The sequence below is a fragment of the Plectropomus leopardus genome, chromosome 5 (assembly GCF_026936395.1).
Source record: "Plectropomus leopardus strain MGB_pleo_1.0 chromosome 5, ASM2693639v1, whole genome shotgun sequence".
NCBI classification, from domain to species: Eukaryota; Metazoa; Chordata; class Actinopteri; order Perciformes; family Serranidae; genus Plectropomus; species Plectropomus leopardus.
The window spans coordinates 13,262,989-13,290,454 of NC_142180.1; the positions used below are offsets into that span (position 1 = coordinate 13,262,989).

Below are 27,466 nucleotides of genomic sequence, written 5' to 3' on the forward strand. Positions count from 1 at the left end.
CCTTAAAAGCTGGTCGGATGGGTCGCAGAGTGGAGAGAGGAGCCCTGTGTTTTGGAGAGTGTGGTTAATCTGCAGGTTTGCTTTGGCTGCACTGTGGCAGACTGTAACTGAAGCTTTAACTTGCACGGCTCGAAGTTTCTGGTTTCTCTTAAGTCACTCTGTTTAAAGTCAGGTCTTACTCGTGTCTCTGTGTCCCCTCCCACCTATGGAAACACTCCTCAGCTGAACACTGGCCCATTTTCCTCCTTTTTAACACAAAGTCCTCTGCAGCTAATTGCCACACTGCCATGCATGGACAGTACTGTGTGTTGGGGGGGGCACGTTTGTGTGTTTAACTTTCTGTCCGTGTGTGAGAGCGCACATATTAGTGTGTTGGTGTGTGTGTTGGTTGTGGTGGAGTAGGAGTAATTGTGGGCTGTGCCTCAGGCCCCTGTTAAACCCTTAATAGAATAGCGGCCGGCTGATTAGGTGTACGCGCGGTCAGTGGGTCGTGGTACATTTCCCTGTTCCTGGCTTGAATCACAGCCCTTTTACAGGCACCAGTAATTATGGGATGTGAACAATGGGGGTCCAGTTACTGTGGAAATAAACCTTTTTTTTGTATTCAACACCGCTGAGAAGGTAACATGCAATGGCCTCAGAAAATATTCAGACCGCTGCCATTTTTCTGATTTTTTTCCGTTGTTGCCGTCAGTGCACACATGTGCAGTGGTGGAGAACGTATGCAGATACCTTATTACTTTACTTAAGTAAAAGTACTAATTGCACGTACAGTAAGGACAATCAGGAATATGTACTTAAAGTATTAAAAGTAAAACTGCCCTGTGTAGAAACAACAAAACAAAGCAAAATAAAAATAATGAAAAATAATAATAATTAACATCCAAAAAACTCCAAAATATATTAAAAAAATAGAAAATGACTTGTTTATCAAAATAGTTGAGAATTAATTTTCTGTCAGTTGGCTAGTGTAGCCTAGTGGAGTAAAGGTATAAAGTTGCTTTAAAAGAAAGTAGTACAAGTACCTCAAATGTGTACTGTCTACAGTACTTGAGTCAGTGTAGCCACTTAGTTACACACCACCGCTGTTCGTATGTGTAGCTCATGAGAACTCATTTTGAATAACCTCAAATGGAAATAAAGAAACTTAATTCACACCTGTATTCGACACTTTAAATCCTCCTAAAGTGCAAAGATGTTTTGAATTGAGTCAATGATGTCCGTTAAACTAAAAACCTCTGTAGCCCAAAGGCCTAAACAGATAGAATAACTTGGTCTGGCTGAATGTTCAATTCCGATTGGCTGCAGGATGTCCGTTAAAATCTGAATGGACACTTACTGAGTAGTTCCAGTTAAACTGTCTGTTCACAGTTCCAAATGAATATGCTGGCTTCCTAATAATATTATCCTGTAACATGAGTAAATCAAAGGCAGCAGTCAAAACCTCTGTTCACAATTTCATTCCAACATAAAGTGTCGTCCTTCAGTGCCTCATCCTCTGAACACCACAGTATGGAGACAATAACACACTGCAGGAATTACACTGCCCCGCAATAATTTCACATCTCAGTCACTGTTCAACTCAGAACCTCAGGCTGTGGTTGACAGTGACTTAAGGTTATTAGTGGCTGGTGTTTGGTCGTGAAGATGTTTTGATTTGGGACAGTGACATGGCTGGATAGCTAACTTAGCTCGTCTCGTTGTTAAACATACTAACAAATTGTATTTGTCAACTGTAAATCATGTCTTTGACTTTAAATCTTGCTAGCATAACATTAGCTTTCTGGCTAATAGCTGAGCCAAAGTGTTACATAAACCGAGCTGACTACAAATATCTCCTGTGGCTAAGTAGTATCCAAGGTTCGTCCTATTTACTGAATAATGTTTGCATTGCATAAGAACCTTATGGGGCGGTAATGACTGTTCCAGGTATTTGGTTAACCCCCAGGTGCTACTAAGGAAACTGAGTTATGGCTTGTGAAAAAGGTTTTGATTGCAAAAAGCATAAAGATATAAATGCGTATTCTTACTTTTTATTTCTTTGGTAAGTGAAAATGCCCTTCGAAGTTGTACATTATAAGTTTTTAATGGTCTTCACTGCACGTCGGACGGTTCACGCCTATGTTGGCCATTAAAAACTGATAATGCGCACCTTGTCAGGCAGTAGCCTATCCCTAACATCATGAAAAACAGCACACAAAAAACTAAATGTTTTAGATTAATACAAATAGACTTTACGTCATACCAACAGGAAACAAAGTGTTACCAGTATAATTAAATCTCCATATAAATACAACACATTTTAATCTTGTACACATACATATTTAAAAGTAGTGATACAATAGCATCTCAAACATCCCAGCTGTGTGCTCACCACATCATTCACATTTCTTAAATATTTCACGGATTTTAAAGGCAGAGGTAATCCCAAAGCAACTCACTCAAACTAGTAATTAATTCTTCTGCAGATCTTGAGTAAACTGGTGGATCATGTGACAGCTTTTAAGTTAAGCGGATAATTCGTAACAAACAATATGCATGTGATGTTTCAGATTAAGATGATGTCAGAGCTCACAGTTCCCCCTAACATCCTTCCAGAGCAAAATAAAGCAACAACAGAAACCTGTTGTGAAGGGGTGGTGGTGGTGCGCTGGTTATTAATGTCCCTCAGGAGGTGGCCACATGGCTGGTTATTAGTTTTCCCAAAGGAGCTGGAACCCCATTTTTTTAAAGAGCACTGTGAGATGTGTGCTCAACCAGAACCCAGTCCTTCAGAGGAAAAAAAAGTATAATGTATGCGTGTCCAGGGTCCCTCATTAAGGGTCTCAGTAAATACTGATTGAATTAGCTGTTTTTCCTTTTATTTAGAAACCCCATTTACTCTTCCTGCTTCCTGGTTTTCATGCATTTGAAAGGCACGTTTTTTCTTTGTAAATTCAGAGAAAATGTGGCTTGTGCAAGGCTGTTTATAACTTCAATTCAGTTTTATGCACCGGCTATTTTCCACAACACCTCTGCTCCCACTTTTCACTTTATATTGGCCTTGCGTTGTATTAAAGGTTGGATTTTCTTATTAAATAATGAAGGGTGCGCTGTGTAGAATGGAGTGTTTTTTTTGTTCTCCAGCCTCAGACATCCATCATCCAGCTCTGCTTTTAACAATGATTGATTTCACACTTAGTGCAGCCTGAGCTCTGGGCATCTTTGATATTGTTCAGCTTCATTTGTGATTATTAAAAAGTGTGTGTATGAGTGTTTGTGTACATGTGTATGCATGGACTTTGGATGTTTAGAAGTGAGGAAACATTTTTTTCAGTTTCAATAACAAATAGATGTATAAGATATAGAAAACAATAATGATGGATAAAATTAAGATATTTGGGGTATAGGTTTTCAAGGACAGACTCAACACACACATACAATTCTAGCATTATCTTAAGATCCACTGTTGCAGCAAATTTAGAAGACAGCGAGAAGGAGATGCACTTGAGAAAAAAGCATCAAAGAAATCAAATTAAGATTTATGCAAAGTAGACAACTAGTGGAAGAGAATACAAGTATAAATATGAATATTTTAAGTAAGTGCCAACTGAGATATAGTGAAGACGAAGACAAAAAAGGCTTTTATTTTTTTATAGGAGAGGAGCTGATCTAGGTCAGTTCTCTGTTGAGCTGTTATTTATAAGCATATAGCCCTCTGTAATGAGTTAACAGGGAGGGGAGACAAGGAATGAATGGAAATGCTTGACAGTAAACCATTATGCCCTGCAGAAATACATTTAAATACACGGGCGAAATACTGTCACATTGAGGGAAAAGAGTTTGTCTAGTTATTGTTCTTTTGTAAACCACAAAAATAACTAACAAATCCTAAATTTTGAACAGAAAGGCTCGTTCTGCATAAAGCACCACTCCCACAAACGTGCTATTAGTGTGCAACACCTTGCAACCAGTGTTGACAAAACCCAACTTGTAATCACTGCTTTTATTTGGTGTCAGTGCCACATGAGTAGTGTTTTAACAGGCTGCTGTGCATACTTGTGTAGATCCTTTATGGAAGTTTCACAGCTTTTAGGCAGACTGGGGGCAAGCTAATACCCCATTCAGCCTGGAAAGCAGGCTCTGTGTTGGGATTTTAATTTTGCATTTGCCAAAGTAATATTGTCTGGGCCTTTTAATTACAGAAGAAAGATATCCGCCTTCCTTTGACGGTTTCCAAGTCATAGTCTTGCTAAAATGGGATTGACTGATATTTTGTGAAAGGCAACTACCACATCTTGTTGACCTGACACTTTCAAATCTCTTTCCAAACATTTTCAGTGCTGAGATAGCTTCTTTACCAGTGACAGTTTGTGTTTGTTACAAGTTGCGTATGCAGGTATATTACTCAGTCCCTCCAGGATTTAGCATGCTGCTTTGTGATTGTTGGATCCTAAAACTCCTTATTTTATGGCAGCTTTTTTTTATTTTTGTTTTTTGTTATTGTGATGTATGTTGTGATGTTAATAGAATTTGATTTTTTTTCTTCAATTAAATTGCAGGGGCCAGATATAACTTTAAAGAAATAGTGGTGATGCTGTCACGGATTCTGAGCTTAATATTATTATTATTATTATTATTATTATTATTATGAGAATTCAGTGTTTCCCACAGAATAAGAATCTATTTGTAATGGCACCTGCTTAATCTTGCAGTCTGAATTCAAGAAAGCAAGGGACGGTGATTCCACTAATCATTGTTGTCGATGTGTCTCTTTCCTTTGTGCAGTTGGCCAAAAAGATTCGAGAAAAGTTTAACCGCTACCTGGACGTGGTGAACCGGAACAAACAGGTGGTGGAGGCTTCGTACACTGCTCACTTAACCTCTCCACTCACTGCGATACAGGACTGCTGCTCCATACCTGCATCTATGATGGAGTGAGTAACACACACACACACACACACACACACACACACACACACACACACACTTTCCTCTCTGTCTATGTCTCTCTCATAACCTTTGCACACAAATCTCTGCAGGAGGTTCATTCTCTGTAAACCCAGCTCCCGCTGTTAGCACCTGCACTCCCCTCTCCATACATTGCTCTGTGCTTCAACTGCACACACAAATGCTCATCTCTCCCTTGTTTAAACATGTTATGATCATCCTTTGGATTACATTACATCATTTACAGCCTGCAGCAGCACTGGTATGCTCTGATACTTGGCAGAGTTTTTAAACTCTACCCTTATTTCAGAGCCTATTGTAGCAGTTAGTAGTTGTGCCAGTTATTGCTTTTACTGCAGCGCACTTTGACATAAAGAAAAAAGTTTTATGGTACTTGCAATCAGGCAGAGGCAGAGAGATGCTGGGCTTTTTATGGGTGATGAAGTTTTTTTTTGAAAGCCTGGAGATTTGATGGCTTTGTTGGCATCAACTTGTGTTCTCTAGATTTTTGATTTCATCATGAAATTGTAAAACTTCTAAACCTTTCGGAACATAACTGCCAATCTTTTTAATGTCACAATGGCACAAAATTCAATTTCAGTGTGTTACCTTCATTGTGTTTTCTCATAAATAAAGTCGTGGGGCTTTGTGAAAAGGGTGCCAACATGAAAGAAGTCTATTTTTACAAAACTGGGTGAGAGACTGAATGTAACAGATTTAAGTCGGAGAGTTTAAAATTGCCCCAGCCTATAGTGCAGACCCAGCTTTTCAGCCAATCACCAACTCCAGCAGGCGAAAACACAGTTCAAAGCTGAGAGCTGCTTTCAGTTCTAATCTACAGAGCAGCAGCTGTCTCTACCCTTCATCCCCTCTCTCTCCATTTCTATCTATCTCCCTCCCCTTTATCAGTCGATGTAACCAGTTATTGCTCTCTGAAGTTTTTCGTGCTGCAGACTTCACAGGCTGCAAGGTCACCTATCTTTTCTTCAGTCGTGCAGAGAGGAGGCTGCCTGGCTCAGGGCCACTGGCCACCTGTAGCCGAATCATGCATGTGACATACTGTACATGCATTCAACAGTTGTTCCCACGCAGGCATGTTGTGTTTACGTTCCAGCATGTGCACTCTAAACCCAGGTTTAAAATCGGGGATTTACAGCTTTGACAAACAGTTTGAGGCAGTAATTCTTGAGAATAAGACGATACAAGACTCGGGTAGGAAGGATGGAATGATGCAGTCGGGAGTCACATGGGCGTGGTGGTGTTTGGGGGGGTGGACATACCAAACTGAAGCTGAGTCTGACAGATCCCTCAACTTCAAAGGATCTTCCTCGGGGGAGAAAAAAAGGCACGGAGCTCTCTTGCTTTCATTTTTCTAGGTTTATGCAGGATAGTGAGAAACTTTAAGGAGCAGAATGCAGAATCATTGATCTCTCTCTACTTGAGCACGCTGCATAAGGGGAAGCTATATAAAGAACCAAGTACCACTTAGATTAAATTAGGCTTTGAAATATTCCTACAGTATGCCTAAAGTTGATGGGAACTATGGTTTTTGAATGCTAACAAAATCATTATTCTTCAAATGATTGGTAAATCCATACCAATAACTTCGGGGGTGTGGAATTTTCGGATGATAATAGTTAATTGCAGTCATATCAGCGTATGTGAATTAATTAATAATTACCTCAGAAATTGTGTCGCTTCTACTTAATTTGTCCAGTTTCTGACTTCAAATTGTCCTGCTGTTTACATGCCCCGGTCAAGAATCTTATAAAACACATTTAAGACATTTTTCTCAAAAATGTTTTTGTATATTGCATTTTTACGAAAAAAAAGAGAAAGTGATATCAGTTCATAATGATTACTTCAAATTCTCAAATGTAAATAGACTATAGAAATAATAATGAATGTAGCTGCATGATGTCTCCCACTGGTTTGCAGAGACATGTTTAAAAGCCTTGATTTGGGCATTTTGGCCATTGCTGTTTTGGATTTTTGGAGCCAGGAGTGACCAAATATGGAATAGAGGGTTGAGCTTTGTAGGACTGAGGTTGTATGTCACTCATGAACCGTGGCAATGCATCCAGACTGCCTGTCATTTAAAAAGGGCTTTTGCCCACAATTATGCATTACTGAAAGCCTTTAAGCCTTAACACTTAAATGGGTAAGTTATGTAAAAACTTACTGCCAACCATGCTGCTATTACACCCTCCCTATATGTCCAACAAAAAAAATTTGTTGCATTTCGTTTCTATAGCGTTTTGCTTAATAAAGGCATACAACGAAAAGAAAACATTAAAAAGTAAAAGAAAAGAATAAAGACCAACAAAAAAAGGAAAACAGGATCTAAGCCAGAATCGGGACAGGAGTTCAGCTCTCTGTAGTCCACTTTATAGTGTCCTTCATTAGTCTCAGGCATCAGCTGCTTCTGGGGGTCTCAGTCAGGTCAGCCAGTTTAGAGGGGGATCAGATGGTTCACAGGGTGTCCATGTCTGTTAGCCATCAAGCTAGCAGGCTATCATTTCACAGGGAGGCCACCGAGGGCAGTGCTTAGCACCCGGTGGTATGCTTTAATCACTGCTCGCTCTCAACGACAGACCGTACCTGAAAATAGAAAATGTGTGTGACTCTTTGACTTAGGGCGTGCGTGTGTGTATCGGTGTGTGTGTGTGTGTGTTTATATTTTTAACATGCAGTCTCCAGGTGCTCATTTCAACAGTTCCACTGCTGTGCAGTTGTAAAAGTGAGAAGTGTGCTTGGGAGCAGCCCAAACCATGACATTTAATGGTTTCATTTCACCGGCAGTTCCAGAGGAGATAAGCTGCAAATGGACTGTGCAAGGAAAATGCTATTCATATGATCCCAAAGAGTTCTTTTAGGAGGTAAACAAACAACTGTAGACGGAAGGTACAGAGGGAAATACAGCATGATAAGGTGTCGCTAAAGATGGTTAGGGCACTCTAGCTGCCTGCAGGCAAGCCCACATCAGTGTTTGACCAGCATCATGTTAAACCTCAGTGCAGTTTGTTGTTTTTCACATGACGTAGCCTAAAGATAATGAGGTACTGAAGTTGCTAAATGAAAAGCAAAGACACCAAAGTTATTACAATTTATCGGAGTAAAGCATGAATGTTTGTTCCCAAAACTTAGAGCAATTGATCCATGCATTGCACTTAAAACTAGCCTCATGGAGCTGCTTCGCACTAAGTTCATGACCATGACTATTTCCATTACTGTATCTAGGACAATTTCAAGAAAAAACTTTTTGCATATTGGCTTCATCTGCAACAGACACAGATTAATCCTTATGGAATATGACTCTCCAGTGCCATGGGCATGAGACACACAACTACTGTGACTGGGTTTTCTTTTAATGTGAAGATCTCAAAAATGCAATAAGAATCATTGGATTTCTTATCCAATCCATAACATTTCTTACACTAAAAACATGGAGCCTTTAGAATGTTACAAAAAGCTTTTTATAAACTCTAGTGTATCACTAATAAAGTTGATGTGCAAGAATGTGTGAATGAATGTGTAAGAATGGCTCCAACTCATATCACAAAAAAGATCCACGACAGATAAGATTAAATGCAGGTTTCCGTACTAAAAGTACGATTTACTTATTGGTTTACCCACCTGCTTTTACTGCATCCCAAGTCACCATCATGACTCTGGGTCACTTAGAACACACTTAATGCCAAACATTCTTTCATAATATCATATGAGGGATAATATTGCACAATTTCTAATACCTTCACTCATAAATTAAACATAAAGATTAAAGACTGCATAGTGCTAATACAGAGCTCCCGTTTCTTAAGAGGAATTCTCACCATCTGAGCTATTGGCAGATTTACAATCTAGATCAAGAGTATATGTGGGCAGCTACTGCTTCAGATCAAGCTGATCTTCTGGTCTGCTGCGTCAGCACGACGATGATACCTCTGTTTGCACTTTAGAGAAGGAGATGGCAAAACACCAGGCAGGTTGGGAGGGGGTTTTGTTTAAGTGACCTTAACAGGTGTTAACATTTCCATCTCTGTCCACATGCCTACTTTAATGTCAACGTCTTCTTTCCCTCCTCACTCTTCTCTTCTTTGTTCCTCCGTCCTTGCTGCCCTTCAGCTTTCCGTTTATTTATTCGTCCTTCCAATCTTTGTTTTCTCTTCTTGATATACTACCTCCCTCTTCCCTGTCATTCCAGTCATTCCTCTATTTTGATTACCTTCCTCCCGTCTTTTGTTGATATTTAAGGATAGACTAAGCAGTGAAGACATCTTTGGGTCTCCACTGCTTTCCCTGTTTCCAGAACTTGTACATCCATTTAGACTTAAATTAACAACTGGAGGCGGCATTTAGTTTCTCAACCAAATTGATTATCCATGCACTATGATAAAATGCACTTTTTTACAGTCTTCAACTGTCTTCCATGCAGGTGCACAGCGATCTAAACGCACTTCCATGAAGCTAAAAACAAGTTTTGAAGTTCTCCCTGAAAACAAAATGTTAAACTGTGAAAACAGTAATGGATAATAAATTCAAACTACAATTCAGGAAAAGCTAAGATATCATAAACAAGAGTTAGACCGAAGTGTTATAATAGAAAAGGGGAAACTAGATTCACTTAAGTACAGACTAACTGTCAAATTAGTTTCATTGTCCCCATTGTATGCCAGGAAGGAAAGAAATGAAAGAAACCCATTATGTCTCTACAGGAAGTACTATACAGCAATACGAGTTTAAGTTCAAAAAGTAAAATACAGATTTAATTTGCCAATTTGTGTTAGCAACACAGCCTCAGACAGTTGGTATAATGGCCAATTTTGTTGGCAATCAATAGATGGCAGGAAACTACCAGATTGGTACCTGATGTGTGGACTCAAGTCACATGACTTGGACCCAAATCAGACTCATGAATTTGACTATTTTGAACTGGACTTAACAAAATCAAAAAAACTTGCAACTATGCCAATTACTTACTGACTTAACTTGGACTTGAGCCTTTTGACTTGAAAATACTTAATACCCTCTACAAAGCCCAAAACTTTAAAAGTATGTTCTTTAAAAAATGTGCCACCAATAAATGCATTTCCCTTCATTTTCTGCATCCACTGATGTTAACACTACCAGCAATTTGACACTTCACTTCTTCAGATTTACTTTGTGTGAACAATCTGACAGATTCCAACTAAGTTGCAGAACAGAACCGACAAGAACTAATGTTAAATTACTGAGCGCCAGTTGGAAAAAAATAATGCAAAAACTGAATTACATGATGCAAAATGTGCAATATCAAGAAATTGCAGATGGAGACACAACAACTTGCAACTTTGTTCAACATCTGAAGTTACTTAAAGAACGGTAAGTTGTGGCTAATGTTATCAGTTACCAAGCTAATACTAATATAACTAGCTTTGTTACTGATCTGTTGTTAGAATGGCATTGCATTTGGTTTATGACTTTTTGAGGATTCGAAACTCAAAGTTGAGGACTTGACTTGAGGATTTGACTTGGGACGTGAGTGCAAAAACTTCACAGACTTGGTCCCAACTCTGGTACCTACAGGTAATATTTAACTAAAACGAACTGCTGATGGCAGAATAGAAGTGATTTTGGAAAGTTATTTCAACAAAAAGAGCTCATTGTCCAGAGGATGCCGCAGCCAGAAATCCTCTTAGCATTCTTTACCGATTTTGCATTGTGAGGCATTTATCATACCGAAAGACCTTTGATTGTCACCCTCAGGTCAACCATGTCTGAGGGGCCCACTGCCAGAGGCCCCGTTCACCCAGTCTGTAATCCATCCATTATGATACCTCAATTCTGATCCTTGTTGATCCTCCCTTCCCTAGTAAGTAGGTTATCAGCAGTGTGAGGATCTAAAAAAAGGAGGGAATGGAGCAAATGGCAAACATGACATATTAGAAACACGTCCAGCTAGTCATGTACAATCCTTGGATGATGTTTTGAGGCAGTTAGCTCAACAGTGTAGAAACATGCATTCCCTTAGTGACGTATTTAGGCCACTTTTGGGGCTTTTGTGTGGGCAGTATTTTCCGACTTCTATACCTTTTGTTCATGAGTTATATGTTTATGAGTTGTTTGTGTGTAGCTTTACAGTCCAATACAATTCAGTGCAGTGACCTGGCAGTAAAACAGTTAAGACATTTTTAAGGTCTAGTTAATGTAAAGAATTATTTTGTCTACCCCCTTTAGACACATGAGGGAGGCCAGAATATTAAAAAAAAAAGAAACACCTCTCATTTAAATTCAGTCAGTGAAATGCAAAAACAGCACCGATTCAAAATCCACTGCAGCTTTTTTCCTGCCTTCTTGTGAAAGTAGCTGCTGGACGCCAAACAGGATTCCAAAATCCTCTCTGCATATTGATATTGATGAAATCTGTTTGGATAGAGCTTTCTTCAAGCACTCTCTCCATTCTCTAACTAGCATGTTGCCTGTTTCACCGCTGCTATTCAGTGAGGAATCACAAACACATTAGAAAGGGTATTACTCTTGACGTCGAAGCTCGCACTGCTGCAAGCCTCTTCAAGGTAATTGTACTCACTGGGCTTTTTGAATGGCGTATGATTGCCTCCTTTGTGGATATACATGGTTCCTGCAGCAGGGTACATCTTAATATAATGGATTTCATAAACAGTGGATGGCTCTAAACTGCCGAACACGGCAGGTGCTGTCTTATTTAGAGGTGTCTGCCCGTTCCTCTCTCTGCTATAAGACACTGAGCTTCATGTCTTTTCACCAGTGTGAGGATTTGTATTTCCATAATTGGAAAATCTGATTTTTTTTTCTTTTGCAAAACCCTTTTGGCTCATCATAACTGATGCATTGTATATATTTCAGTTTTATTCTGTATTAAAAACATAGAAAAAAAACCCCGTCAAAATGCAAAGAAGCATCAATTAATTGTAGTTTGAATCTTTTTCAAGGACACTCACAGGCCAGTTGTCTACATGCTGAGTTGTCCTCAGGATCTTTTTTAATTACTGCATAGAGAACAACCCCTTTTGGGAGGTATGGTAATAAAGCAAGCATTCCTACAATACATTTTTAATATGCATATTAAGTGGAAGAATTATTTAAAGCAGCATGCATTCAGTGTGGTTAAGAGTTTGTAGTTATTTCTGTAAATTGAATTAAGCTTGTACTGTTGTTCGTGCTTGTGTGTGGTGAGTTTAGCCTTTCTAAAAAACAGATTTTTTTCTGCCCTCATTAAAATGTTTGATCAGAATCGAAGCCCCCCCCTCTCTCTATCGTCCTCATATGTGTTTTTGATGTGGAATTCAAAGCGGCTGCAAATGTATTTTTTATCTGGCACACATTTGTGCTGAGCGTCCTGCCCACCGCTTCTATGCAAAGTGGGTTGAAGGAGAATAGTAATGACTTTGGCCTTATGGGACTCTAAATGAGTGAAGTTCAAACGCAGCCCGTACATCACAGCACCTGTCAATCAAGCCGGGCCAGGGCCAGGTCTGCAAGCAGAGCGAGCCAAAGAATGTGTAGCGTGTGTGTGTTTATGTGTGCACATGTGTGTCTGTGTGTAGCTGAGCCAGAGGAGGAGGAGGAGGTGGGGGTGGGGGTGGGGGGCAGGGGGGGGTTGTAGTTGGAGGGATGGAAGGATCAAAGCAGCCCAGGCTTGGTGCAGTGCAGAGCAGGCTGCTCCTCTGCATAGCTCCTCTTAACTCTACAGATTTGAGCTCTGGAAACCAGGCTTCCCCATCAACACGTGCACAGTGATTTTAAAATAACACTGCTCATGCGGTTACTTTACCCTCAGACAAATCACTGAATGAAATGTGATGTGATATGTGGGAATATGTTATCAGAAAAGCTATGTGTTAAAGACGCGCCGATGGCGACGCTTGTCTTGTTGTTTTGACACCTCTTAAACACATTTGTGTCTGTGTTTGTTTGAGGACAAGAACACTGAATTACTGGGCCACATCTTTAACACTACATCTGATTATTGGCCTGGCCGATTATCGGAGCTGTTGTTTGGCATTTTGCCGATTATCTGTATCAGCGTTTTGTTTTAATGATCGCAAATAAAATTCATTAATGAAAAAGTGTGCGTATTACACTGAGACAACACCAGGGAAGGCAATGTATGCAAAGAAAATTTAGCATGGGAGGAACTTTAACTTTGTAAAACATCAGGGAGCTATTTTTATTTATTCATTTTTAATTTAAATTTTGAACTTTAGGAAAAAAGTGGCTGGGAACTTGCTGTATGTGATGTTGAAAGTTTAAGTTTTTTAATAAAAAACATTTGATAAAGGCATTTAAACAAAATTTTGTGTTATAGTGAAATATTTTCATTGTTTTTGTAAATGCATATTGGTTCAAAATATCAGTTATCAGTCTCATTAAGTACTAATAATCAGTATTAGTAATGGCCCTGAAGCCAAATATTCAGTTTTATCAATGACTTATAAGAATAATAATAAAAATAATAATAATAATATTGCCTTATTATTATCAATGTATGTAGCTATTGAACAACCAACACATGCATAACACATGCACACACGTTCTCCAGATGTACTAATATTCACGATAACAACAGGAAAACAATGGCTCAATGACAAACAGTGAAACAGCTTTACTGATGAAATCTTCAGTCTTCTGTTTGTTATGTTGAAAATTATTTGTGGGGGTTAAAAAATGACTAGGAGAGAAACAATACAAGTCATAAGTGATGATCATCATGTTATACGCACAGACCTTCCTACAATCACATGCAGATGTGTTCAGGGAACTGGCTATTAGTTTTCTTGGGAGAAAAGCCTGATTTCAAGCAGTTTTTCATGGAAAATATTATTCACTAGCCATTACTCCTGCTTTAGTTTTAGGTCTGGGCAACAGATGATATAGCCAGCAATACAATTCAGCTCAGATTAAGCAAGGAGTTTCAGTAGAGGTTTTATATAATTGGATTAACTTCATGGTTTTACAAAAATTTCTCTATTTTTGTGTAAATCACGTCGCTCTCAGTGAGTAAGTGGCTTCTTTTCTTATTCAGTTAAAACATGAACATTACCATATAGTCAGAAGGTATTTGCAAACCTGTGAGTTTGGTTTTATTAGAGTTGAAGCTGTGGAGTAGTAAAAAATCTGTTTGTGTTGAGAGAGAAGTCAGAGCTGCTCCTCCAACAAATGAGTCGGGACACGCTCTATAAATTTCTCAAATGTTGCCTGTTTGTGTGTGTGTTTAGGTTTGATGGAAACTTCAATACAAACGTCTCCAAGACCATCTGCTGTGACAGACTTTCCCCCAACGTCAACAGCCGAGCTTTCAACCCTGGACGGGACCTCAACTCAGGTTTGTTACACACACACACACACACACACACACACACACAGACACACACACACACACACACACACACTAGATAAACTGTGCTGAAGAACACACTGACCTGGTTTAACAAATGAAACATGGACACATGCAGTTTTCATCATTCAAACTTTGAAATCCATTTCTTTTCACTGTTGCTTGAGCACAAAATGCTGAATAATTTAACTGCAGTTGTCATGGCAACCAGTTTTTAATTAAGAAGTTGTATTATCTTTTCTATTCTTCTCATCCTCTGAGATGTTAAAAGGAGAGGACATTGATCTGAGATGGAAATAATTAGTTGTGCGTGTTTCCTACAGTCTCTCCTGTGCTCCCTCACTCACACTTTCTTTCCTTTTCTCTGTCTGCCTCCGCTGTTTTTTTTTCTCCCTTTGAATTTAAAATTATTTTTACAACCCGAGATCAAATGGGCTTTGTTTGACTTTGAACTCTTGTCTGCAGTTGTATTAAGGTAGTGTATGTTTTTAGCATCCTGTTGGTAAGGGCTTTGTCAGTTCTTTGTCTCTGTCCTCACTTCACCTCAAATGGAAACTGCACAAAAACGAGGCGTATATTCATGTCATTATGGTGCATACATTTAACCTCAATGTCGTCCTATGAGAGACAGCAATGGAAAACAGTTTGACGCTGTTCTCTCGTCTCCCACAATACGTTTATTGCGGCTCCAGATTGCATAAGCACGTTGCAGATTATTACCATGTAAAACCCACATGTGTCTGCACCACATATGTCGGTCTGCATTTGATTAGGAAGAAAATGGACCAAATTGACTAAAAAACGGGCAAAGGCCAACTTTCCCCTGCTGGCTTTTCTGTTCTTATGCCATCACTTGGTTAGCAGTGTGTTTCCTTTGCTTCCAGAGAAGAAATATCAAGCTGTATAACACACGTTCGTGACACATTCGGGCTGCATTTCCCAGAATATTGAACTCACTTTCCCTGTGTCTCTTTAACTTCTCGTTTCAGTTCAGCGCATACTGTAAAATCACTGCCAGTTCCCCTTTAGGAAGTTTTGATTGTGTGATCTGAAGGATTGATGCAAATTCTACCAATTAATGTTTGAGTTAGATTGTGTACATTTCAATATCCCTCAAAATGTTTCTTCAAATTTTCCCTGATCATGTCTGCCTGAAAGTGTGCTCTTAACACCATTTGTATGATTCATTTTTTTCTCTCTGTAACACCAAGTTGACACTTGATAGAAACTAGTTTATCTGAGGCACACTGAACCCCGACACCTCCATCCAACCCTGGATATTACAATTGCACCCCCCCCCTTCCTTCCCTTTTTACAGGAAACTTCCAACATCATTTGTTTCTCAGCTGACTCCTCATCACCCCAACCTATTTCTTTCCAGACATCCCAGCCTGCTCCTCTCTCTGCAAACCATTCATAATGACCGCCATTCATAACACGTCACCATCGGCTGGGTGTTATTTTCCTAGCAAGCCAGTCACGGCGAGTTCAAGTTACCCCTGTCCCTCACACTCAGCCCTCCTTGACCCCCACGTTCCCAGCGTATTCATTCTCTCCCATTTGTCTCAGCCCAGTCTAAACAAGCAGCCACAGAGGGGACGGAGGGAGGGAGGGAGGGAGGGAGGGAGTGGGTGAGAGAGTGAGAGATAATTGAGAGGGAGAGAATGATGAATGAAGGGGAAGAAAGGAGGGGGTGAGAGCTGATTGAAATGGAGTAATTGTATCAAGACTGTATTGTATTCTTTCCTTCGTCTCTCCTCTCATCTTCCATTTTGTTTTTTTTTTTGGGGGGGTGGGGGGGTAGGAGAGAGATAGCGGATGTGGGAGGCATCAATGATACCAGCAGGTGGGAGTGAAAAGACAAGTAGATGAGAGATGGCTGTTGGTGGAGTGCTGTGTGATTACAGGACTTGTTTGATCCATCTTCTTTCTTCTGTTCATTTTGCCCTTTTTGCAGACTTCCTTACTTCCTGTGTAACTTCATCCATTTCCCCAGTTTAAAGATGTTGTGTCACCTCCAATTTGCTATTGTTCCTTTTATTCTTCTCTCCATCCATCTCATCTTCAACCCTAACATGTTTTGAATACCTCCCAAAAGGCGTGTTACTTTCAGGAACTAATCTGCATGCATGTATTTACATACTTCTTTTCAACTTCAACTTTCATCACTTTGACTCGCATGTTATTGTTATTTGGCAATGTGAGTGACAGGCTGAGAAACAAACTGAAATTAAACCAGAACTCCAAAAAGTCAGTGCAAAGTACAAGCCAAGTTTTTTTGTCCAATCAGTTGACATGTCGCACCGCAAGGTCATGCTGTCATTTGTTAACAGAACATAAGCTAAAGTAAACTGAGCTCGGCCTAATTTCAGCAGATTGTAAATCCTGTTGTGCCAAGTTTTTACTGTAGGAATCATGCGATAAAGAGAGTAAAAATGTAGCATAACACACTGCATCCAGATCCTCGCAGTCTTTCTTTTTTTTCTTCCACTTTAAGACATGCTAACTTCGTGGCTCAAGGGATGGCCATGTTGATTGGTTTGTTGCTCGAGCGTTTGGTTCACCACTGTTGGCAAAACTTTGGTAACAACGTCTATGGTTCCCCGGCGATACGTCCCACTGACTTTTTCTCTTGTGGCAGTATGAGTTTAATGCTGTATTCAGTAAAATATCTTAACAACCAGAGGTCAACAATAAGAATTGTCTGTTTGCCAGATCCGGCAAGTGGTAATAACAAATTAAACACATTTTTTCTGTAGCTGATGATGAAAGTAGCCCATGTGTGAGCCCACTTTATTGCTTCTCATCTCTTTGAGAGTTGCACATGTGCAGCACTGATCAGCCAGTTGCAAGAAATTGGTGACAGGTAAAAACACAGTTAATGAGCCGAAGTGCAAGCGGGCATTTCAGTTTTCCTGGAAGCAGAAGTTAACCTAAGTACAGTTCAAACATAACAATTAACTTAGTCTTTGTTGGTATTCGATAACCACTAATAAATTTAAAACATGTATAGGTGCAAGAAAAAACACTTTGGGCAAGTAGATTTCTGACCTTCTTGGCGACCAGGTGAGTAAAAACCATTAACATTGAATCCTGACAAATATTGGAAGGATTGCCATGATGCTGATTTATTTTGGTTTATGACCAAATACCTGTAAAAATGTTGACACTCCCATCATTTTCAGCTGTTCTGTGGTTTATGTTAATTATTAAAAGTTGGTATTCCAATCATTTAAAGCACTGCTGCCTCACAGAGCTGCTAGCATGGCTGTAAACCCTGAGTCTTGTTTACTCAGTCATACATGGAGAAAAAAAGGAAACTATCCTGAGATATTAGTGTTTATTAAGTAAAATGTATATAGATTCACTTGTCTCATTTTGTCAAAACAATTGGTTAAGAATGTCATGTCTGCAAATGTAGATAAAAGAAAGATAAACCAGATAAAGATTCGCTTGGGTGGCCTTTTGAGTAAGATTTTCTTGAAATATCTGGATCATTCTTGACTAGCATGTGACACCCAAAGCTGTACATATGGTGTGTTTATGTGCGGAAGTCGATGCAAATCTACCAAAGCCCATCATTATAAACCGTCAGCAGTATTAAGGTTGTAGGAAATGGGTGTCATTTGGGTCCAATTTCTTGGCTTGCCCATCTGTTTCTGAAAAGATGTAAACACTGGTGGCAGAGTGGAGCACTGTGGCCTGACAGATGTATATAGAGCCCTTCTTCCACTGTCAACACAACTGAGTGTTTCCTGTTTATATGAGGCTCAGAGATGGATGGAGCAACTGGGTATGGTTCTCGGTATGGATGATGTATGATGGGTGAAGAAATGTGTTTTTTTGCCCAGTGCATGTAGCCATAGGTGCTTTTGGTGCTGTTTATAATGTTTGTCAGCTGGAGGGGTTCACAGTTGTCCTGTAACTTATCTATTTGTTTATATGTGTAATATGTTTTGGATTTTAGCGTTAGTTGAATATTTGACATATGATTTTCAACCCCAGGCGTCGGAAAAAACAAGTCTTTGGCTCGTAATATTGCTGGGAGGTTGGAAGAGGTCAAGACAGGTTCTCATTAGCAGGTGATTAATGCAATGTGATCATATGCCAAGAACCACATTTTGAGAGTATTTAGACACAGCTGTTATGCATGAATGGCGGTTAGCATGTCTGGCAAAGACCATAGACTTAATGAACAAGATATTTGAAATCCTACTCGTCTGTGGAAATCTCCATCTGAATAATAACAAATAGTCAGATAAATGGCAAATCGCTGGTGAATGTATACAGCTGCTAATGACCTGCAGAAACCACAATGAATATTTATTAGTTGTAAGAAATTAAATGCTGCAAACTGGCTCAAGAAAACCAAACTTTTTCTTAGAGAAAATATTATATGGGAATAAAAATCCAAATTAATTTCTAGCTAAAAACAAGTAATTGTCTTGTGTGGTGGGTGGGATTCAAGCAAAGACATAAAACAGAAATGCTTGTCACATCATGTATTGTTTCATAGCCCTATAATTTGTCAACTGCTGTTTGATTGGCATTCTTTTGAGATTTGTGCTTAATTATTGATCTTTATCGGTATAGTTTACAGTTTGAGGGCTTAACATTATTTGCTTTGCCATGGTTGGTCTCTTACTTTTAGAGAAATACATAGATTCAACAGCTACATTATTGTTTCACATTATTTGAATAAAGCCTACTCTAATGGCTTCGCTCTGTTTCCTCTCTCTGTGTCTGGCCTGCAAAGGGCCCAAAGTTTCTATTTGTGTCTCTCTAACTCCGTCCTCCCTCCTCCCCCCGATCTCTTTGTGAAAGACCGTTTTGTGTTGCAGTGAGCGGAAAGGAAGTTGCTGGCTTTGTGATGGGATCTCTGTGAAGATACTGTTGACTTTGTGACCCGGGAAAAAAAATCTGTCTGTTAGTGTTGAGCAAATACTCAGGCTCAGTGTCTCTGCAGAGGTTGTAGGTAAGGGTGTTATTTCAACTCAGTCACATTTAGGACACATGGTTTAAATTCTGGTATTCAAATGGAAAAACAGGTCTGTGTACTTTGCAGTAGTTGCACAGTTTTAACTTGTTTTCGTCATGGAGTAGTTTTATTCTGTAGAAGGTGTGAATGGGAAACGCTTTTACATCTGCATGCTTTAGGTCGAGTCAGAGGGATGCCTCGTTGTGCCTGAATAGGCAGCTTCGAATAGTTCTGAATTCGGTGTGAAAAGGCCAATGACAGAAAACAGAGCGCAATTGTTATTCAGAGGGAAAGTAGGCAAGTTGCAGTAGTTAATGTGCGCAGATTGAGCAGAGCAAGATGCATGCTGTTTATATAACAGAGTAAGTTGGCATTGCGTTGGATCCAACGCAATGCCAACTTACTCTGTTGTCATGCAACTGTGCAACAGTTACCTCACAAGATGAAGACAGCCACAGTTTTTGAAGCTGGGCATCACAGTTGCAAATCACCATGACAGGACGGGAAATTCGTGCCTGGATGTTGGATCAACAGCATGCTGGTGTGTTGCTAGCTAGCTTACAGCTAATGTCTGTGTAGACCAGTGCAATGGCTGTTTAGGTTGAATTAACGTAAAAGTTCTCGCAGTCAAATTCACCTCACTTTCAGTCTGAACAGACATCAAGAGCATTCAACAAAATTTGCGATTTGAACTTGATAGGTCCAAAACGTTGTCCAACATGTAATATAGTATTCTCATATATTTGAGATAAGGTAAATTAAATGTTTATTTCTAAAGCCCAGTCTTGCTTCACAAATCCTAAACTGTGTAAGTTCCCAATGCAGCCTGATAACATGACAAACGGCGTATTACATGAATACATGGTGTGCTTTTAGTGGTTTCTTAGAATGAGTGCCATTGATGTTGTCAAAGAAGCACTGCCGACGTGTATGTTTTATGTCACACTAGATGGCGATGCTATCGTGTTACATGGTATGCCCGTCACATCTCTTTTGATTCTGCGATGCTGGCTTACCGTCTAAAATCACACACTAGAGTAGAGTTCAGCTGCTATCATTTGGTTCTGTGTGAAAATGCAAAGGAGGGACTTCGAAGCAGCCCTATAGTGCAGTTTACATGTAAAAAGGTCTCCTGATTCACCCAGGAATCACAGTTCAACTCTGAACTTAAAAGGTCTCCCTTCTGAAAGAGGTTAGAGGTTGACTCTTAAAAAAAGAAAAGAAACTTAAACATACTGAACTCTTTTCTTACTTCCTTTCTTCCTGCATTCCACACTTTGTTTTACCTCCCTCAGTCTTTTTCCTCCCTGCTTCTCTCTCCCTTATATCCTTTATATTCTCATCTTTTTTAACATGTTTGCTGTTTCCTCTGTCTCTTCTCTCCACAGTGTTGGCAGACAACCTGAAGTCCAACCCGGGAATAAAGTGGCAGTACTTCAGCTCAGAGGAGGGCATCTTCACAGTCTTTCCTGCCCACAAGTTCCAGTGCAAAGGAAGCTACGAGCATCGCAGCAGGTACGGACCAACTTCTCCTTTTAGCTTAACATTTATTTTATTGTCAAGTTCAAAGTCGCTGCCAAACACACAAATTGTTAACAGATATCACTCACTTGGCAAAGCGAGAACTGCTGTCATCAAAAACCACATCAATTAGTTCCTGCCCTTATCCACCTCCCCTCCCCTCTCCTCCTCCTCTTCCTCACCCCTCCTCTCTGTCAGTTGCTGTGGGGTGGCCCAGAGGGCATGTTGATGGCACGCCGCCCTCGCACACCCTGACCACACATGCCCGTGGCAGGAATGTGGCTCTGTACCACTAAAGCCTGTTGGAATTTCACACCTCCAGTGTTGTGGAGTTTTTTTGTGGCTGTGGCTGAAAGACGTCTCTTTCTCTCTCTCTCATCTTTCTATATTCTTTTGTCTCTCTTTATTTCTGGTGCATTTTTGTATTGGCTTTAGGTTTGGTTTTTTTAAGTCTTTTAAGTTTTTTTTTGTCTGGCTGTTCAAGTCATTGAGCTGGCATACAGCCATGAGAGAAATGATGTTACTCAGCTTGCTTCAAGGGTGAATGAGGCTTTGTGAGTACATCAATCCCCTTCTTCACCCTGTGTTCGTGTCTTATTGTCCAGCGGACCACACACACACAGGGCCTGACCCCCCGATCCTCTGCACCCATCTGCACCCCACCAAGCTGATAATATACGTACATTAACACATACCTCGAAATAGATAATAATAGATAGAAACATGCTATGATGCCAACAGCAGGCCAACAGTGTGCACAATTATGTCTTGTTTTTTTATTTTTTGGGGAGATTTCCGTACTTCAGCAGGAAGTTTGGTATGTTACATCAGTTTGCTTCAGTCGGTAATTTTATAATTGAAAAACATAAGCAATAAACTGGAAAGTAAAATTCCTTTTTTGTAACTTTTTGATCTTGAAGGTTTCCCCTACAGTTGTAGGAAGTCAGGAACAAATGGTTTTGGATTAATATCTTGGCAATGACAGCGAGAAATGCACAGAGTTTTGAACCTCCACCAAAGATCACAGTGAAGGGAAAGAGATTTCTTTTTTTTTCCAGATCTGTAGCTGAGCACAGAAACTCTTACAAAAGGCAAGCAAGACAAGGAATGAGGAAAGGGTGAAAGAGAAAAACATTATGCGTGAGACAATTTCAGAGTTACTTGCAGTTTTTAGTACATAGAAAACTTTACCATTTTATTACCTTTGTACAAATGCTGTTACGGTATGTGTTAATATCATCTTGGTTTATATTACTGTGCAGTCAATGTTTGTGTGTATTTGTGTGTGCAGGCCTGTGTATGTGTCCGCGGTGCGTCCCCAGTCCAAACACATCGTGGTGATGGTGGACCACGGAGCTTCTGTGACTGACACCCAGCTTCAGATCGCCAGAGACTCTGCACTGGTCATCCTCAACGCTGTTGATGAACATGACAAGGTTAGTGAAAGGGAACAGACTTTATCTCCCTTACCTGGCTTTATTAAGAAGAATGTATAATTCAGTGCATGTTTAGGGAGCAAAAAATGTATTATTAAAGGAATAGAAAAAACTATTTTTGAGTGTCAATTGAAGTAATATATATATATTTTTTTATTTAATCTTTTTTCTCTCTCCTTTTCAGATCTCCATTCTGTCAGTGGCAGAGACGGTTCGCTCCTGTTCTCTGGACCAATGCTACAAGAGCCTGCTCTCTCCGGCCACCAGTGAGACCAAGAGGAAGATGAGCACCTTCATCTCCAACATCAAGGCGTCAGATGGAGCCACACAGCACGCTGCGGGTTTCCAGAAGGCCTTCCAGCTGCTCCGAAACACCAGCAGTCTCTGCAAACAGAGTGCCAGTAAGAAACTCTCAAATTGTAGTGATCATGCTGTATATTAGGAACATGCACAGTCATCTGTTTGCTGCCTCAGTGATCATTTTCTGCTCTTGTCCACACATCTATTGGCATATTTAACAGTGAACTCTCTCTTCATATCTATATTTATAATATTAATTGTCCGGTTTCTGTCCTCTATCAGCCACAGACATGGTGATCATCTATCTGTCATCCGGTATCACGTCTCGAGAGTCGTCAGAGCAGGAGAAGAGAGCGACGCTCAGTGTGGTCAGAGAAGAGAACCGACACCTCAACAACTCAGTCATGATCCTCACCTACGCTCTAATGAATGGTAGGTCACATTTTTGCATTTTATGTCCTTGCAAAAAAAAATGAAAAAAGAAATGAAGAAATAGTAATACAGAAAAAGACGTTATATCAGCAGGTGATCTGAAAGTGAAGGTTAAACTGAAGACAAAATGCTAATTACTGATTTTCTTCAACAATAATTAGTTAAACCTAACTAGAGTATTGTGCTGCAAGGGGAATTTATAAATTATAATAATTGTAGTTTTTTAGCTATTTTTTGACATACAAACTAATAAATTCCAATATCTATTTTGTAAAATAACATCTAATGGGGTCCCTCTTCTACTTGAACTCAGGCTAAGACCACCGTATAACTTACAATTTAGACTTTGATTCTTTCATGCCTCCATGCCAGACAATCATGGCTACAGGCATTATGTTTCCGGGTAATCCGTCCCACTCTTCATGAATGCGACATCTCAAGAATGCATTAGGGAATTTTCTCAAATTTGGCATCAACATCCACCTGGACTCAAGCATGAACTTATTAGATTATTGGTGGTCAAAGGTGAAGGTCACTGTGACCTTGTCCTTCTCATTCTTTTTAACACAATATCTCAAGAACGCAGTGAGGGAATTTACTAAAATTTGGCACAAACATCCACTTGGACTCATCATCTCATTAGACATTGTTGGTCAAAGGCAAATGTCAAGCTCACTGTGACCTTTACTCAGGAATTCACACTCTAAATAAAACACACAAGTATCTCAAGGGATAAAGTGATGAAGCAATCAAATTTTTAAAAATCTTTTTTATCCAAAAGGGTTGTCATTGTGATGTCGTAATGTTCTGCAAAAGAACAAACAACACTTGTGTGACCATTTTTCAACATCATAACTTATGAATAGCAGTGGAAACATTTGGTCAGACACTGAATTAGTGACACTAATCTTGGGTGTCCTCCTTGAAAAGGTGCTGATTGTATAGATAAAGATGTGTGTGAAGCATCCATGTTTTAGAATAAGTACCTTCTTTGCAGCAGCATCTGTATTTAAAGCATTGTCAATTGCCATGGCTACATGCAAGTCTGGAAAAACATGGATGTAAACTGTAACTGCAGCTGATTTGTGAAGACACACAACTGCAAGCTGGTGATTCTAGTTTAAAATGCATAAGCACAAATTCTCACGGTGTAAAACTAAATGAAGAGCTGTAGCCTTTTAGGTTATTTTGCACATTATACTTAGTTGCATACTTAAATGCATTTTTTTGATTTACTTGAGTATTTCGAACATCGGCCAGCTGAAAAATCATATATTTTAGAAATAAAGCACAGAACAGTCATTGACACAATTTTGGCTTCATATTCGTTACAAATTCATAGAACTTCATTTATTTTTTAGCTCTGCTGGGAGCTGTTTCTGTGTGTTAGGTATCTATTTTTCTATGTATAATGTGTTCAAGAGAAGAATAAAGGTTAGAGAGGTGCTCAGAAACCTCAAAGGCTTTACTTCTGTGTGTGTGTGTGTGTGTATGTGTGTGTATGTGTGTGTGTGTGTGCGTGTGTGTGTGTGTGTGTGTGTGTATTGTGTGGTGTGTATGCTTCCTTTTTCTGTTTTATTGTCCTTATCCATCCATCTGCCTCCTCTAATTCCTGCCTCCCTCTGCAACACACACGCATACACTCACCTCTGCTGCGCATGCATTAGTCCACCATTAATACAAATCGTTTTTGCATCAGAGAATGGAAATGAGGTACATCTAAGAGAGGAGAGAGTGAGACTTCAAAGGGCATGCTGCTCACTCTGTGTGTGACTGACAGAGGACCTTGGCTGTTTAAAGAGCTCCATGATGAAAAGGATGCAGAAATCTATCGTCCTCTGAGTTTATTAGCATTGCATATCCAAAAAAACATTTGTTTTGTTGCTGACACTGCTGCACACAGCTGAAAGGCCCACTGTGGGTGTGGGTGTCTTATTCCCTGCATCCCCTGCCAAATGTGAAGCGTTGATTGTTCAAGGAGATCAGCAGTCCCTTGGCAGTATAATACATGGTTGTGTGTGTGTGTGTGTGTGTGTGTGTGTGTGTGTGTGTGTGTGTGTGTGTGTGTGTGTGTGTGTGTGTGTGTGTGTGTGTGTGTGTGTGTGCTGATGAGATGCCCACCTCTCTCACCAAAACTGTGTGTAGTAGCCTGAATAACCTGCTAAATAAACTGTCAGCTAAAGTATGAGCTCTACCCATTATCTTAATCATTACCCGCTTACCATTTCTGTTTAATTTGTGGCTGTAGTCTTTTGATTGATCAAAAAAATTTTGTCAATAAAAAGTCCAAAAATATTTAAAAATCCCCATTACAATGTCCCGTAGCACAAAATAACATCTTCAAATGTTTTCTAAGCCTCAGCATACGTAGCTATTGCATTTGAGTGAGAAACATAACCATGTTTGCCAACAAGATAATTCTGTAGATTTTCCTTTAAATTCAAACAGCTGAATAAAAAAGGATCATACCTATCCTAGAAGAAGAGTGGGGATGGATTGTCCCCCTTAAATTAAAGTGAACAGAAATCGGTGCTGTCAGCAAACTTTCTCCTTTGTGCTGGTTTGACATTGCCACCTATGACGACATTGCCTCCCGTCCGTCGCCCAGCGTGATGATCAGCAGAGCCATGGCATTAAAAAGGGATTCTGCTATAATCCAGTCAATGATTGGATACTGGCAGACATTCGGTGCTCCAATCCTCCCCAATAGGTTGTAGGATGCCAAATGTTCCAGGTGACAGCTGAAGGGGCCAGTCATGGCTATCCATTCTCCTCTAAATGACCTTATGAAGCTTGGAACGATCCAGTTTAAAGAGTGCATTAACGACTCAGCTGCATATTTTCTTTAAAGCGATGAGGGATTTATTCATGTCGTGATCTCTGAGCTTTATGGGTGACAATACTTGTGTGGCAGATGAACGGGACTGAACAAATAAAGCTTATATAGATCATGACGCAGGTTCACAAGTCCAGGCCTGCATATGTGAAATGTTTCTGCTCCTGTTGCCAAGTAAGTTGTGTGGCAATGTACAGCTTGTGTACTTTGATTAATCACCGTGTGCCATGCATGCCTCTTGCTGCATTAGGTTATTTGTTCTCCAAATACTCCTTGTTTCAAGATTTTTGATGATTTCTGCTGCCGTTTGGTTGCAGGAGTGCAGTTTCTTTTTTTCCAGCCCCTTGAAGGTTTTGTTTTTTACAGCTAGAGGGGAAGTGAATAGTGGGTTGCCTTTTATTATAGGAATCTGAGTCATGCGCTCTTTAGTGAAAAGTTGTTTATTCTTTTTACCTCCTTTCCACCACTCCCACCTCTTTTCATTTGCACACTTACCCCTTTCAATAGGCCTTCAGACATGCCGTCAGTTACGGATTTCCTCGATTAAATCAAACAAATTTGACGCTCCCTCACTATGCTAACCTCCTTCTCTCTCCCATTCACTCCCCCTATTCAGAGGGAGTAACAGGTCTGAAGGAACTGGCCTTCCTGAGGGATCTTGCAGAGCAAAATTCTGTGAAATACGGCGTCGACCGAATTTCTGACAGAGACCGCTCCTCTGCTGCATCCTCATCCGGATCAGCAGGAGCTGCCATGATGCCAGTGGTGAAAGGAAGCATGATGGTGCTAAACCAGCTGAGCAACCTCGAGACGACGGTGGGCCGCTTCTACATCAACTTGCCCAATCGCATGATCGACCTGGCCCGCTTCAGCTTGCCGTACTCCGACCCCATGGGAGACGGTGAGTGGTTTGGACACTCCTTGACATAGAGTTTATTGAACAAGTTTAGACTGAATAAGAGTGCACTGAAAGGTGATAGAAATTGCAATTACTTACATTTTGCTGGAATAGTCAGGAAATATGTGTTTTCTCTCCAGCCAAGAGTCCAAAGAGAGATCAGCTCCGCTCTTATAACTGTGAGCACAACACAAAGCTGGAGCCCATTGACAATCAGGGCAGCTTAGCATAAAGACTGGAAGCAGGAGACAACTGTCTATAGATACACACACCTAAAGCTCACCATTTAATGTATATCTTGTTTAATACACACAGAACAGAGATGTAGAAAACACACTGTAAAAAAGTACTAAGTACTAAGTAAAAGTAGTGCTTTTACAGAGAGTTGCATGCTGTAATTTTTTGGGCTCAAACAGCTGCTTGGCGGGGGAAACATAAAACAAGATATAAGATGTAAATGTATGAGCTTCAGATGTGCTGGCAGGCTGATTTGTTACCTTTGGAGAGAGCCAGGCTAGCTGTTTCCCCATGCTTCTAGTCTTTATGCTAAGCTACACTTAATACCATCTGGCTTCAGGTTCATATTTATTGTAAAGACATTAAAGTTTATCTTCTAATATAACTATCTGCAAGAAACTGAGGTATTTCCCAACATGGCAAGCTATTCCTTTTATAAACACTTCTATCAAAGGAAAAATATTAAAACTGTTAAACTTGTGTTGTGCATAGAAATGAATTAAAAGAGCTCAACAGAACTTATTTGCACCAAAAAAGTGTGAAT

The 27,466-nt window shown here is 39.9% G+C and overlaps 1 protein-coding gene across 1 annotated transcript in view; it reads left to right on the top strand.

The window, feature by feature from the left end:
• Positions 1-27,466, top strand: part of cachd1 (cache domain containing 1) — a 104,508-nt gene that overhangs the window by 45,555 nt on the left and 31,487 nt on the right. Inside the window, exons 3-9 of the mRNA XM_042483872.2 lie at positions 4,768-4,916; positions 14,166-14,272; positions 20,651-20,777; positions 22,075-22,219; positions 22,404-22,620; positions 22,802-22,951; positions 26,404-26,688. Coding sequence (XP_042339806.2) covers positions 4,768-4,916; positions 14,166-14,272; positions 20,651-20,777; positions 22,075-22,219; positions 22,404-22,620; positions 22,802-22,951; positions 26,404-26,688 — 1,180 coding nt within the window. The remainder of the gene's footprint in view (positions 1-4,767; positions 4,917-14,165; positions 14,273-20,650; positions 20,778-22,074; positions 22,220-22,403; positions 22,621-22,801; positions 22,952-26,403; positions 26,689-27,466) is intronic.